The following is a 13,764-nucleotide window of genomic DNA, read 5'->3' as shown; positions in this document are numbered from 1 at the left end:
CACATCCACTGAACACACCGCCATCGGCACACCCACACCACTGTGCGGGGTATGACCTCAGTCCCTCCGTGTGTAAGTGGGGGTGTGGGCGGGGGGATGGAGAATGTCTGCTCCTTCGGCTTGTCTCTCACCCTAGGACCAAGCACCGGGTAAGCACTGCTGAATGAGGGGCTGGGGGAGGTGATGTCGTGAGCCCAGGAGCTTGTACCTGGCAGAGGCGAGTAGTGCAGGAGGGCAGCAGAGGCCGACAGAACTTCTTCATGGAGCTAACGGCAGCAGGGAAGGAGGGCGCTGAGAAGATGGCAGCCACCAGGTTGATCCTCAGGATCCAGGACAGCATTTCCTCTTTGCTCCTGGGGACCGGAGGGGAGGGGAGGGCGCACTGGCTTCTCACAGCAGGACTCCCTATCCCCCACCCAGCACCCAGCACAGCCAGGCACAGAGAGGCCACAAAGACCTCCATGTAGGCAGGCAAAGGGGTGAGGGAGGGTGGCAGGATGGGAGCTGATGAGCCTGGTCATGTCTGCGTAGGGAGCTCCCTTCTGTTCCAGCTCCCAGACAAGACCTGGATTTCCATGTGAACATGAAGCTGCCCAGCCAGGTCCAGAGCTAACGGCTTGGAGCTAGTGAGTCTTAAGACCAGCAGGGGAGGTCAGAGGCAGCTGGGCAACTGGTCACCCTGACTCCGCCCTCTCGGTCCTGCCCTGCTGCCTGGTTCGGCACCTCCACTCCTATCCTCAGAGTTCACCTGCCAGTCTCCCCCCTTTTAAGTTCATCTGACACATGAAACCTGAATTTCAAGTCACAGAAGGATGAGGTACAGGAGCATAGAAAGAAGGCCTTATGGAGAAACCACAGGGTGAGTTTTCCGTGCCCATCACCCCAACTTTAAGTGCAGGATGATTTAGAAAGAGTCCATCTGCCTTGTATTTAAAGACTTCAGTGCACATAAGAATCACCCTGAGGTCTTATTAAAACACAACTGCTGGCCTACCTCCAGTGTTTCTGATTCAGGAGGTCTAATGTGGGACCACAGAAACTGCATTTCTAATGAGTTTGAGGGTTATTTTTGACCACACTGGGCAGCATGCAGGATCTTAGTTCCCCAACAAGGGATTGAACCTGTGCCCCCTGCATTGGGAGCAGAGTCTTAACCATTTGACCACCAGGGAAGTCCCTCTAACAAGTTTTCCAGGAGATACTGAGGGATCACGCTTGAGAAACACTGCTGTCAGGAGGGACCTGAGCTGTTTCTTTGTGCCAAGCAATTACACTTGCTCTCATGGCTGCTGTGCCAGGGAAGCTAAGGGCACCTCCCCTGAGGTAGATGAGGCAAGGGTGTGGGGCAGGTACTGAGCCCAGTGTGGGAGCGAGGGGGTGCCCACTCCTACTTACGGTGCCTGGAAGAGGAAGACCCTCCAGTCAGCTGTCTTTAGCTTGAGCACGTTGGACTTCTTGCTGTAGTCAGAGGCCCTGGTGGCCAGAGCGTGGTGCACACGGATGGCATTCTTCAAGTCACCCTCGGACAGGGCTTTGTCAGGCCTGTACTCATCCTGGACAGGCCAGGTCAGGGGTGGGCAAGCCTCTGTCATCACCAGGCTCTGGTCTGCTGACCCGTACCTCCACCCTCACTGTCCCTCCCGGTCATTCTCCTTCTCTCTGTCCCTACACATCCCACCATCTTTCAGCTGCCCCAACAAGAATCACCACACACTCCCAGCACCCAGTTGGCCCCAGAAGCTTGAACAGGCCTTACTCCTCTGAAACCCCCTTTAAAAGGCCCTTCTCTGAAACCATCAAAGCCCTCGGTGAGCCAAAGTCAGGTCCTTGATGTGGGAGGATCCAAGATCTGCCTAAGGCCTAGGCCCTTCCCAGGACCCTCTAGGCACCAGAAGGCAGGGGCTGAGTTGGCCCTTCCTGGGTAAAGATTCTGGGGGAATCTCTCACCTTCTGCAGGTACAGAATGGTCCCTTTGAGCACCGCGTAGAATTTCTTCCAGCCACGCCTCCCACGGGGCGCTAGGGAGAGGGGGCCATGGGTAGTGTGGCCATAACACCCATCCCAGTATCTCCTTCCCCGTGTCCCCCTACATGTCTGCTGGCATGTGCATTCCCAGAGGAGCAGCCAAGGGGGTGCATACCCTCTCTGGACTAGCATCCCTCCCTATGCCCCTTCCCCGCCTGACACCCACTCCTCTTGCCATCCATGTCGGCGTGAGTCTTCCGGGTCAGCACACCATGCTTGTAGGTGGTAGCGCTGAGAGCTTGCGGGACATCCAGGAAGGGGTTGCTACCATCCAGGATCCGTGTCACCTTCTTTGTGCCTGTCCCAAACTTGTCATCCACCAGCTCAGACAGTGATTTCCTCAGCTCATCTTCATCACTAGGAAAGTACTAGGCTTGAGTACCACCTCCACAGAGCCCTCATCCCCATGCCAACATGCCCTCTCCCCACCAAACACTCCTCTGGAAGCCAGTTAGAGGTGAGGAACAGAGATAAGGGGGTTTCAATTCCAACCATAGATCCAGACCTTTGACCTGAGTCTCCAATTCTGACCTTTGTCCTCTGAAATTTGATTTTTGGCCTCCAAGCTCCAATCTTCACCTTTGATCACAAAGTTGGAGACCTTACCACCTTCGGACTTACCCCCTGGTCTTCTCTCACCTCTCTGAAAGCCAAGCCCCAGGGAGAAGTAACCCATGGGCAGACTGCCCAAGTCCCAGGGACATGGTGAGGGACAGAAGATCAGTAGGTTAGGCCCCTAAAGTCTAGGTTCCCCACTGGAGCCCTGGTAGAAAAATGCCAGTTCTCCCCAGTTTGGTTGGGTTTCCTAACGATCCCTGCCTGGGACCTTCACATGGACCCCAAGACCCAGGCTGCCCTGGGGAGTACAGCAGAGTGGGGTGGAAACTTTCCCCAGAAGCCTCTTATATATAGTCTTCCCAATCAGCAAGGTCACCACACCTCTTTCCAGATGGCTGGGTACCTCCAGGTCTCACTGCCCTCTCAGGGGAATAAGTTAGGGGGCAGTCACATCTCCCCATTGCCAAGAGCAGTCACCACTTCACTTTGGTCATATTACTAGCGTTGTAAAGGGACTCAGAGCTCATGCCTACCTCCCCAAGGGGAAAGAGATAATATCATCATTGAAAATAGTGGCAATATCCCCTGAACAGAAAAACTGTTGTGAACATCATGAAACTGTCAGTTTAATCTATTCCATAGCTGTAAAACTGCACACTATTTATCAAGACAAAATGAATCCAAAGGGGAACTCAACAGCAGGAGCTGGCCAGCTGGTCAGGGGTCACCAGGGCCCTGGGTAGGAGAAATCAGCACCATGGAGAGTAACCAGCATGACTTCCCTGTACCATCAGCCACTCCCTCGCCCCGTTCCCGGTAATTCTCTCCCCATATTTGTGCTCATGGGCACTACTCACATGGCCCATTCCAGTTTTTCATTCTTGATGGAGTTGTAAAGGGTCTAGGAGAGGGGGAAAGAGAGGAGTTCAAAGAAGAGTCAGAGTCCATCTACCTCTAGCGATGTGGATGCAGTGAGGGAGTACCTTTTCAGTCAGTGGAGCAAAGTAGGTGTTTGCTTCACACTTATTTATTGGACAGGTGAATGAATGGGGTAGGTGAGTATTGTTTAGATGACTGGATAGACTGAGGATGAGTAGGTAGATGAGCTGCTAACTATGTCAATGGGCCAAGAAATAGGTGGGTGAGTGTGTATAGAGGGCTGTGTAGGAGAGTATGTGTGGGTGATGGATGAATGGATAGGTGTAGGGACAGGTGAATGATTGAGTTGCAGGGTGGGTATGTGGATGGAAGGATGGATATATGGGAGGATGGGCATTTGGGTGGATGAGTAGATGGGGAGTGGGTGGGTGAAGGGACTGGGATCATTTTATTGTACTTACAAATACACTTTTAACTAGTTCTTCCTGACAGTGAAGAACATAATTATGGTAAGAAGAGTGATGAAAGCAATGTTCATGTTCTGTCCTCCAGACTCACTATCCAATTGCCCACCTGATATCATTAGTTCCCTCTAACTCATCCTCTAAAACTGAACTCATCACCTATCCCCCAAAACATGCTCCTATTCCTCCAAGGTGGAGAGCTGACCAAACTTGAAAAGCCAGAGTTTTTCAAAAGAAACTTTTCAAAAGTATTCAAAAGAAAACTAGATTCCTTGTGATGTTTAAGGAATGAGTGGGCTTTTTCCTGTGGTGATGATACTGATGGTTGTGGTGAAGGTGGTGGTGGTGATAAGGGTGATCAGGTGAGGGTGATGGTGGTGACAGCTGTGACAATGGGTGGCAGTGTTGAGCACTATCTTGACAGAAATAATGATAGTGGAGCACTAAAAACAAACCTCACAAAGCCTACCCTCTGCCTAACTCAGGGAACACATACTAGTCATGTGTTGAGCTGGATGGTCTCTACCTCTGTCCCAAAGCCATCATTACCCTGACCCCAGAATGAAGAACTTGGACCATCAGAATTTAGTGGAGCAGAAACCTCTCTCCTCCCCACCCACCCTGAACACAGCTGGGAGCATGGGGACCCTTAGCAAGTTATACCTTCAGCAGGTCTTTGGCAAAGTCTTGGCCATCATTCAGCTGGTCCAAGTTGGCAATGAATTGCTGGCAGGACATCTTCTTGCCAATGTTCTGTAATGGAGGAATGGTTCTGCCTGAGAGTAGGGATGGAGCCTGGTATGGTCTCCACACCCTGCCCTGCCCGGCCAGAGGGGATGAGGCAGCATCAAGGGCAGTAATGAGAAAAGACTGCCTGAATTTCCCTTTGTCACTCCAAGAGTTTACAAAACTCTTTCACATTCAAGATTCTATTTGATCCTCAAGCATCACAAGAGGTTGGGGTTCTCCTCAAACCCAGATGAAGGAGTCAGGTTAGATGAAATAACAGCTGACATTTGCCAGGTGCCCAGCACGTTCCAGGTATTGTACTTGACATGCATTATTTATTTCCTTCTCACAACAAAGAGAAGGTCAGGTGGGTGTTATTATTATCCCCATTTGAAGGTAAGGAAATTGAGGTGCAGGAAGGTGAAGTGACGTGCGCATGATCACACAGCAAGGAAGTAGAAGGGCTGAGTGTGTCTGACACCAAAGCCCGTGCTCTCACCCGCTACTCCATGGTTAACTCTCCCAAGGTCACAGCACCAGGACTTGAACCCAGGCCTCTTGACTCCTGAGCAGAAGCTCTGTGTATTCCGTCACAACTGTCTCACCCTCTCACCTGTACAGAGGGGCGGCAAGACCTCCAAGAGGTAGGTGAAGTGAGGGAGAGTTTGGTCTTAAGAGAATCAAAAATCAATTTCCACCAACACACATGGGTACCCCATGCCAAGCTGCTCTGGGACCAAGGGAACCTGAGCAGATGGTTTCACTCCAGGAGGCACAAACAGACAAAGGGCTGGAATGACTGTACCCCATATTTCTGCCTTTTTTACCAATGATTAGAAGGGGGGCTCCAGCCCCCCAAACCCAATATCTGATGTGCATACTTTCAGACTCTCTGCAGTGTCCATGCTTGAGGAAACACTGATGGCACTTCACCATTGAGAAGACAAAGTCCCTTGAACACTAGATATTTATTGGTGTAGGATTTGGTGGATTTAGGTTTGCTATAAGGCAGTGTTTCCCAAAATTCACCTACAAATGAGAATAGGAATTCCCCCTGAAGGATTTCATAATCAAATAAGTTTATATGTTTCAGAGCTTTCAGTGTGCTTCTGTGGTAGTGAGGGTCTCCAAGGAGAGGATTCGATGCAGTTTCTCAATTGCTCCATTTTAACAACGATTCTATTAACACCATGTGGGACATTCACACACCACAGGAAATAATTCAGAAAACAATGATATAAAGTTTTATAAGTAGCTGAAAAACAAGAATTTTCTACACCTTTTCCAAAGGACTAAGGAGAAATGATCCTACAAATGCCTTAATATGTGTTTCATATGTCTATGTATATATTTTACATGTACATCCATGTATGTATGTATGTATGTATATAGTCATTTATGTGTACAGTCATAATTGAGGAACATGAGGGCAATGTTGATCATACTGTCTGAGTTTCACACATACACACTGAACATTCCCAAGCCATCAGTAAGGGGTGGGTGCAAAATCAAAAAATTACCAGGCAAGAGTTATAATCCTAGTAATGACAGACTCTCTTGTTGCAAATCAACCTTCCCATCAGAAACAGCTGCTGGTCAAAATATTGATAAAACATTGGAGAACTATAAGAGCAATGAAGACTTCAAGGGCAAAGGTCTTACAAAGAAGAGAAACATGGAGAGGGGAGGCCGACAAGGAGCAGTCTTCCTCTTCAAAGCATCTGTCAGTTCTCAAGCAGTGGACAAAAGAGTGAGCAACTGAGTGGTCAAAAGGACTAGAAAACGAAAATTGGAACTCAGGGCCCACCGAGGACAAGAGGCACTGGGAAACACGCCAGTCACACTTCAAAACTTGAAATTAAGAAAGGAAGGAAATTCTTCAGACACAAGGAAAGTTATCCCAGATGGCAAAGCAGAAAGGAATGAAGAGCAACAAAAAGGATAGCTAAATCTAAATGATTGCTGACTGTGAAAAATAAAAAATAATAAAGTTTTCTGGGGAATAAAATATAGAAAGAGATACAAACAGTTAAAAGGATGATAACAGTAGTATGTAAGTTGAGAAGACAAATAAATTAAGGCCTTTTAAGGTTATTTCATTTGCTAGGACATGGTTAAAGTACTTTAATAAGTGAGAGATATATATTGCAAACTACAAAAAGAATTCTAAAAGAATTCACAACTAACAAGCTAACAGGGGAAAACGGTATTCTAAAGAAATACTTAAATAATCCAAAAGCAGGCAAGAAAGGAGAAAAAATAATAAGCAATATAGACCAGATGAGTCAAAGAGAAAATGAAGAGTAACCTGATATGTTTGAATTCAAATATATTAGTAATTTATTAAATGGTCAAATTAAAAGGCAAAGATTAATAGACATCTCTTAAATATAAGGAGGCAGAAATCTTGGGAAAAGGACAGAAAAGATACGCATGCAAATACTAGCAAAAGAACTCCAGTATAACTACACTAATAACTGACAAAATAGACTTGAAGGCAAGCAGCATTACTACAGAGACATTTCATAATAATGAAAGGGTCAATCTACCAGAAGATATAAACATTCTAAATTTGTATGTACCTAATAACATAGTTTCAAAAAGTAAAAGACAAAAATTGAACTAAAAAGAGAAAGACACTCACAGTCTTGGTTAGAGATTTTAACACTGCTTTCTTGGTAACAAGAAGAACAAGAATCCTAAGCAATTAATTTGCTGCTGCTGCTGCTGCTGCTAAGTTGCCCCAGTCGTGTCCGACTCTGTGCGACCCAACGGACGGCAGCTCACCAGGCTCCCCCGTCCCCGGGGTTCTCCAGGCAAGAACACCGGAGTGGGTTGCCATTTCCGTCTCCAATGCATGAAAGTGAAAAGTGAAAGTGAAGTTATTCAGTCATGTCCGACCCTCAGCGACCACATGGACTGCAGCCTCCCAGGCTCCTCCATCCATGGGATTTTCCAGGCAAGAGTACTGGAATGGGGTGCCATTGCCTTCTCCGAATTAATTTGCTAATATCAATCAATTAATGCTAACCAATTATATAACCTAGATAAAATAAGCAAATTCCTAAAAACACACAAACTACTAAAACTGGCTCAAGTATAAACAGGAAACCTAAATAAACCTAAAAAGAAGTAGACATTCACTCAGCAATCAAAAACCTCACAAAAGAAAAGCCCAAGACCAGATGGCTTCACTAGTGAAGCTTACCAAACATTAAAAAAAAATTAACACTAATACTTGGGACTTCCCTGGTGGCTCAGATGGTAAAGAATCTGTCTGCAATCCAGGAGACCCAGGTTTGATCCCTGAGTTGGGAAGATTCCCTAGAAAAGGGAATGGCAACTCACTGCAGTATTCTTGTCTGGAGAACTCCATGGACATAGGAGCCTGGCGGGTTACAGTTCATGGAGTCATAGAGTCAGACATGACTGAGCAACTTGTGTTTAACATTAATACTTCTTGGGGCTTCCCAGGTGGTACAGTGGTAAAGATTCCACCTGCCAATGCAGGAGACACAAGAGATGCAAGTTCAGTGCCTGAGTCAGGAAGATTCCCTGGAGGAAGAAATGGTGACCCACTCCCATATTCTTGCCTGAAGGACTCCATGAACAGAGGAGCCTGGCAGGCTACAGTCCATGGGATCGCAGAGAGTCAGACACGACTGAGCAACTGAGCACACAATACTTCTTAAGCTTTATCCAAAAACTGAAAAAGAGAGAATACTTCCTCACTCATTCTATAAAGCCAGCATTACTCTGATACAAAAACCAGACAAACAATTCACAAGAAAATAAAACTATAGAACAGTATCCCCTATAAATATAAATATAAAAACTCTCAATGAAATACTAGCAAAATAGCAGCATAGTAAAAGGATTATATACCATGATCAAGTGGAATGTATCCCAGAAGAACAAGAGTAGTTCAACATATAAAAATCTATTAACATAATACACCACATTAATAGAAGGAAGACAGGAAGAAAACACATGATCCCTGCAAAAAGGGAAAACTTTTTCTAACCATATATCTGATAAGAGTATAGTATCTAGAATAGAGAACCTTTACAACTCAACAACAAAAACACAAACAGACCAATTAAAGAAAAGCAAAAGACACCGGTCAGAATGGCCATCATCAAAAAGTCTACAAACAATAAATGCTGGAGAGGGTGTGGAGAAAAGGGGATGCTCTTGCACTGCTGGTGGGAATGTAAATTGATACAGCCACTATGGAAGACAATTTGGAGATTCCTTAAAAAAAACCTAGGAATAAAACCACCATATGACCAGAAATCCCCCTCCTAGGCATATACCCTGAGGAAACCAAAATTGAAAAAGACACATGTACCCCATTGCTCACTGCAGCACTATTTACAACAGCTAGAACATGGAAGCAACCTAGATGTCCATCGACAGATGAAAGGATAAAGAAGTTGTGGTACATATACACAATGGAATATTACTCAGCCGTAAGAAGGAACATATGTGAGTCAGTTCTGATGAGGTGGATGAACCTAGAATCTATTATACAGAGTGAAGTGAGTCAGAAAGAGAAAGATAAATATTGTATTTATATACAGAATCTAGAAAAATGGTTCTGAAGAACTTATTTACAGGGTAGCAATGGAGAAACAGACGTAGAGAATAGACTTATGGACACAGGGAGAGGAGAGGAGAGGGTGAGATGTATGGAAAGAGTAACATGGAAACTCATATTACCATATGTAAAATAGATAGCCAATGGGAATTTGCTGTAGGGCTCAGGAAACTCAAACAGGTGCTCTGTATCAACCTAGAGGGATGGGAATGAGCGGGAGATGGGAGGGAGGTTCAAAAGGGAGGGGATATATGTATACCTATGGCTTATTCATGTTGAGGTTTGACAGAAAACAACAAAATTCTGTAAAGCAATTATCCGTCAATAAAAAAATAAATTAAAAAGAAAAGAGTTAAATCTTTTTAAGAAAATGAAAAAGTTCTAGAGATTCATTGCACAACAATGTAAATAGATTTAATACTAGTAAACTATACATAAAAATGGCAGTGATGGTAAATTTCATATTATGCATATTTTACCATGATTTTTAATATTTTTACCCCAATTTTAAATAATAATTATATATCCCCCTCAAAGTGGGCAAAGTACTTGCATAGATATTTCACCAGAGAAGATATACAAATGGCCATAAGCACATGAAAATATGCTCAATGTCATTAGTCATTAGGGAGATGCAGATTAAAACCAAAATGAGTTACCACTTCATACTGACTAGAACAGCTGTCACTAAAAAAGAAAAGGATGAAAAGAGGTGTTGGCAAGGAGGTGAAGAAATTGAAACCCTTATACATGACTAGTGGGATTTCTAAATGGTTCAGCCACTAAGGAAGTGTCACAGTTTGTCCAAAAGTTAAACACAGAATTACCATATGATGCAGCTGGTCTTCTCCGAGGAATTGAAAACAGTGCTCAAACAAAAACTTGTACACAAATGTTCAGAGTAACACTATTCACAGTATCCAAAAGGTGGAAATAATACACATATTCGTTAAAGGACAAATGGATACACGAAATGTGGCATATCAATTCAATGGAATATTATTTGGCCATAAAAACAAATGAAATTATGGCACATGCTATAATATGGATGAGCCTTGTAAACATTACACTAAGTGAAAGAAGCCAGATATGAAAGGCTATGTACTGTATGATTCCACTCACATTAAATATCCAGAAGAGGCAGGGGCTGGCAGAAGGAGAGAATGGGAAGTGACTGCTAATGGGTACAAGGTCTCCTTTTGGGGTGATGAAAAGTTCTGAAACCAGAGAACGGTGATGGTTGCACACTGTGTGAATGTACTTAACTCCACTGAAGTGCACAACTTAAACTGGTTAAAATGGTAAATTTATGTCTTATACATTTTACCACAATAAAAAAAATCATTAAGGATATAAAAGAGTTTTACAGCATAGTTAAAAAGCTTGACCTTCTCAACACATATAGAACATTACAACAAACAACTGCAGAATACACTTTCAAGTCCATGCAAAACAGCTACTAAGATCAATCTCTCTCTGGATGAGAAAGTAAGACGGTCAGTTGCAAAGAAGTCAAATCATACTGGGTAAATGAACAACAGCCACCAGGCCAAAAGATATATACCAGAAAAGGAAAAGAGAGACGGAAGAGAAGGGAAGGGAATGGGAGGGGAGAGGGAAAGAAAGGGAGGAAAGGAGGGAAGGAGGGAGGACAGGAAGAAAGATGGAGAGAAAGAGAGACATGCCCAGAACACTCCAAAGCCAAGCTGTTTTGGCTTTGGAGTTATTTGGGACCTCCAAGTTCTCAGTTCCTCCCTTCCTCCCACCAACATTTGGATCAAAAGGGCCTCCAAGCCTGCCCTTGACCCAAAAATCTGTTCCCACAGCCTCTGTCTCCAATCAGAAAAGAATTATGATTGGGCGGGCCACAGCCCCATTCCAAGGCCTTCTCTGCAGGTCTAGTGTGACCTACCTGAGGTCAGAACAATCCCAGCCTGTCTTTAAGTCTTCCCCTTCTCAAAGCAGAATGAAACAGGCCAAGCAGAAAGAAAGTAGATGTCATCCTTCAGAGCAAGGGAAGGGACCAGTCAAAAGTCTTTTGGACAGGAAAACCCTCATCACTATTTGCAAATCTAGACTAAACCTGAGTTGCACTTGGTGCTCCTTCCAAGTTCTAATATATGAGGCTTGTTCACCATCTAAGAATGGGCAGGGCCTCCCTGCCACTGCCAGTCTTCAGAATAGTATGCTGACCCGTGCATTTGTCCCTCAAGTCCTCCACCATCTGGCCCCAACACACCTCCCCAGCACTCCCACTGCTAAACCTCAAGCAGCCCAAGTGTGAGAGAAATTAAGCTTTTCTTGCAAAACAACTTATCTTTGTTTCAGCTTGGAGGTTCATAGCGCAGCTTCTCCCACCATCTCCTCCCGCCTCTCCTGGTCTCATCCTAGAGACTTCTGCTCTCACCTCAACATTGACTCCATCAACCAGTGCTAGTGACTGCACATCCACAGTACATTTATAATCTCTCTCCTTGTCTCCATCTCCAAGTCTAACCCAAGCCCCCATTCTCTCTTGTCTGGAGGCTAAGCTCACCCTCCTCTGACATCCTTCCCTTCCAATTCACCCTGTCATGAGGAATGAGCATTCCCTACTCCCAGCTAAGTCCATTCTCCATCTATGCCCTGCTGTTCATCTCAAGGAAAGCTTCAATTTTCCCTTCTCTCTCCTGCATCATCAGTTTCTCCTTGCCTGCCTAGTAGATCCTAGTGGCATATACACAACACCCTAGTCAGATTTAAAACAGTCTCTCCTAAAAACAAATATTGTATTTTAACGCATATTATGTGGCATCTAAAAAAATGGTACAGATGAACCTGTTTGCAGGGCAGGAACAGAGACACAGAGAACAAAATGTGTACACAGAGAGGGAAGGAAAGGTTGGGATGAGTTGGGAGATTAGGATTGACATATTATGACCAACCTAGATAGCATATTGAAAAGCAGAGATATTACTTTGCCAACAAAGGTCCATCTAGTCAAGGCTATGGTTTTTCCAGTGGTCGTGTATGGATGTGAGAGTTGGACTATAAAGAAAACTGAGCACCGAAGAATTGATGCTTTTGAACTGTGGTGTTGGAGAAGACTCTTGAGAGTCCCTTGGACTGCAAGGAGATCCAACCAGTCCATCCTAAGGGAGATCAGTCCTGGGTGTTCATTGGAAGGACTGATGCTGAAGCTGAAACTCCAGTACTTTGGCCACCTCATGCAAAGAGTTGACTCATTGGAAAAGACTCTGATGCTGGGAGGGATTGGGGACAGGAGGAGAAGGGGACGACAGAGGATGAGATGGCTGGATGGCATCACTGACTCGATGGACGTGAGTTTGAGTAAACTCCAGGAGTTGGTGATGGACAGGGAGGCCTGGCGTGCTGCAGTTCATGGGGTTGCAAAGAGTCGGACACGACTGAGCGACTGAACTGAACTGAACTAGTGTATTAACACACACTACTATGTGTAAAACAGATAGCTGCTGGGAATCTGCTATAGAACACAGGGAGCTCAGCTCAGTATTCTGTGATGACCTTGATGGGTAGGATGGCGATGGGAGGTTGGAGGGAGGACCAAGAGGGAAAGGATATATATATATACATATGGCTGATTCACTTCATTATACAGCAGAAACTAACACAACATTGTAAAGAAATTATACTCCAACTTAAAAAAAAAAAGTCCCTGCTAGACCCCTCCAGCCAGTGGCTCACTTCAGGATCCCATTCAAAGCCAAATACTGCAAAAGAATTCTCCACAGCCTCTACTTCCTCACCTCCTATCCTCACCTCCACCTACTCCATCCTGGCATTTGGCCCCTCCACCTAAAGTACTTTTGTAAAGGGCTCCAATGACCTTGACCATCCAATGACAATGACCCACCAATGGCCATTCCAATCCCAAAGGCTGTTTTTCTGTTATTGTCTTTCTTGACCTCATGACAGCCTTTTATATAGTTGGCCACTTCTTTCTCCTTGAAACACTTTCTTCTCTTGGCTTCTGAGACACCACACACTCCTGGTTTTCCTCCCATCTCCATGGCTGCTTCAAAATGTCTCCTTCTGCTCTGCTTGTTGCTGCTGTTACTCCTAAGTCACTTCAGTCGTGTTCGACTCTGTGTGACCCCCATAGACGGCAATGCACCAGGCTCCACCATCCCTGGGATTCTCCAGGCAAGAACACTGGAGTGGGTTGCCATTCCCTTCTCCAATGCATGAAAGTGAAAAGTTCTTGACCTCTAAATAATGCCATGACCCACAACAAGGTCACCAACCTGCCGCTCTCCCTGAGGCACTCAGCCAGTCCCATGGCTTTCATTCCATCAAGATGACAGCGACCTCGTCACCCCATCACTCTCTGGCATCCCAGATTCATTTATCCCACCACCTCCTTGGCAACACCCATGTTCATGTCCAATAGGCATCTCAAACACAATATGTCAAAAATGGGACTGGAGCCCCAGCTCTCCCACTCACCACACCTTCCACCCACCCACAGAATTTCCCTTCTCATCTCAG

The 13,764-nt window shown here is 45.3% G+C and overlaps 1 protein-coding gene across 1 annotated transcript in view; it reads right to left on the bottom strand.

Moving 5' to 3' along the window:
• Positions 1-13,764, bottom strand: part of PSD2 (pleckstrin and Sec7 domain containing 2) — a 75,235-nt gene that overhangs the window by 12,663 nt on the left and 48,808 nt on the right. The window contains exons 9-14 of the mRNA XM_070374448.1: positions 4,590-4,679; positions 3,441-3,484; positions 2,192-2,382; positions 1,948-2,018; positions 1,396-1,553; positions 209-353 (exon numbers count right to left, since the gene is read on the bottom strand). Of these exons, the coding sequence (XP_070230549.1) occupies positions 209-353; positions 1,396-1,553; positions 1,948-2,018; positions 2,192-2,382; positions 3,441-3,484; positions 4,590-4,679 (699 nt within the window). The remainder of the gene's footprint in view (positions 1-208; positions 354-1,395; positions 1,554-1,947; positions 2,019-2,191; positions 2,383-3,440; positions 3,485-4,589; positions 4,680-13,764) is intronic.

The sequence above is a fragment of the Bos mutus genome, chromosome 7, assembly GCF_027580195.1.
Source record: "Bos mutus isolate GX-2022 chromosome 7, NWIPB_WYAK_1.1, whole genome shotgun sequence".
In the NCBI taxonomy this organism is placed as follows: Eukaryota; Metazoa; Chordata; class Mammalia; order Artiodactyla; family Bovidae; genus Bos; species Bos mutus.
The sequence above is the reverse complement of the archived record's forward strand: the minus strand, read 5'-3'. Positions and strand labels throughout refer to the sequence as shown.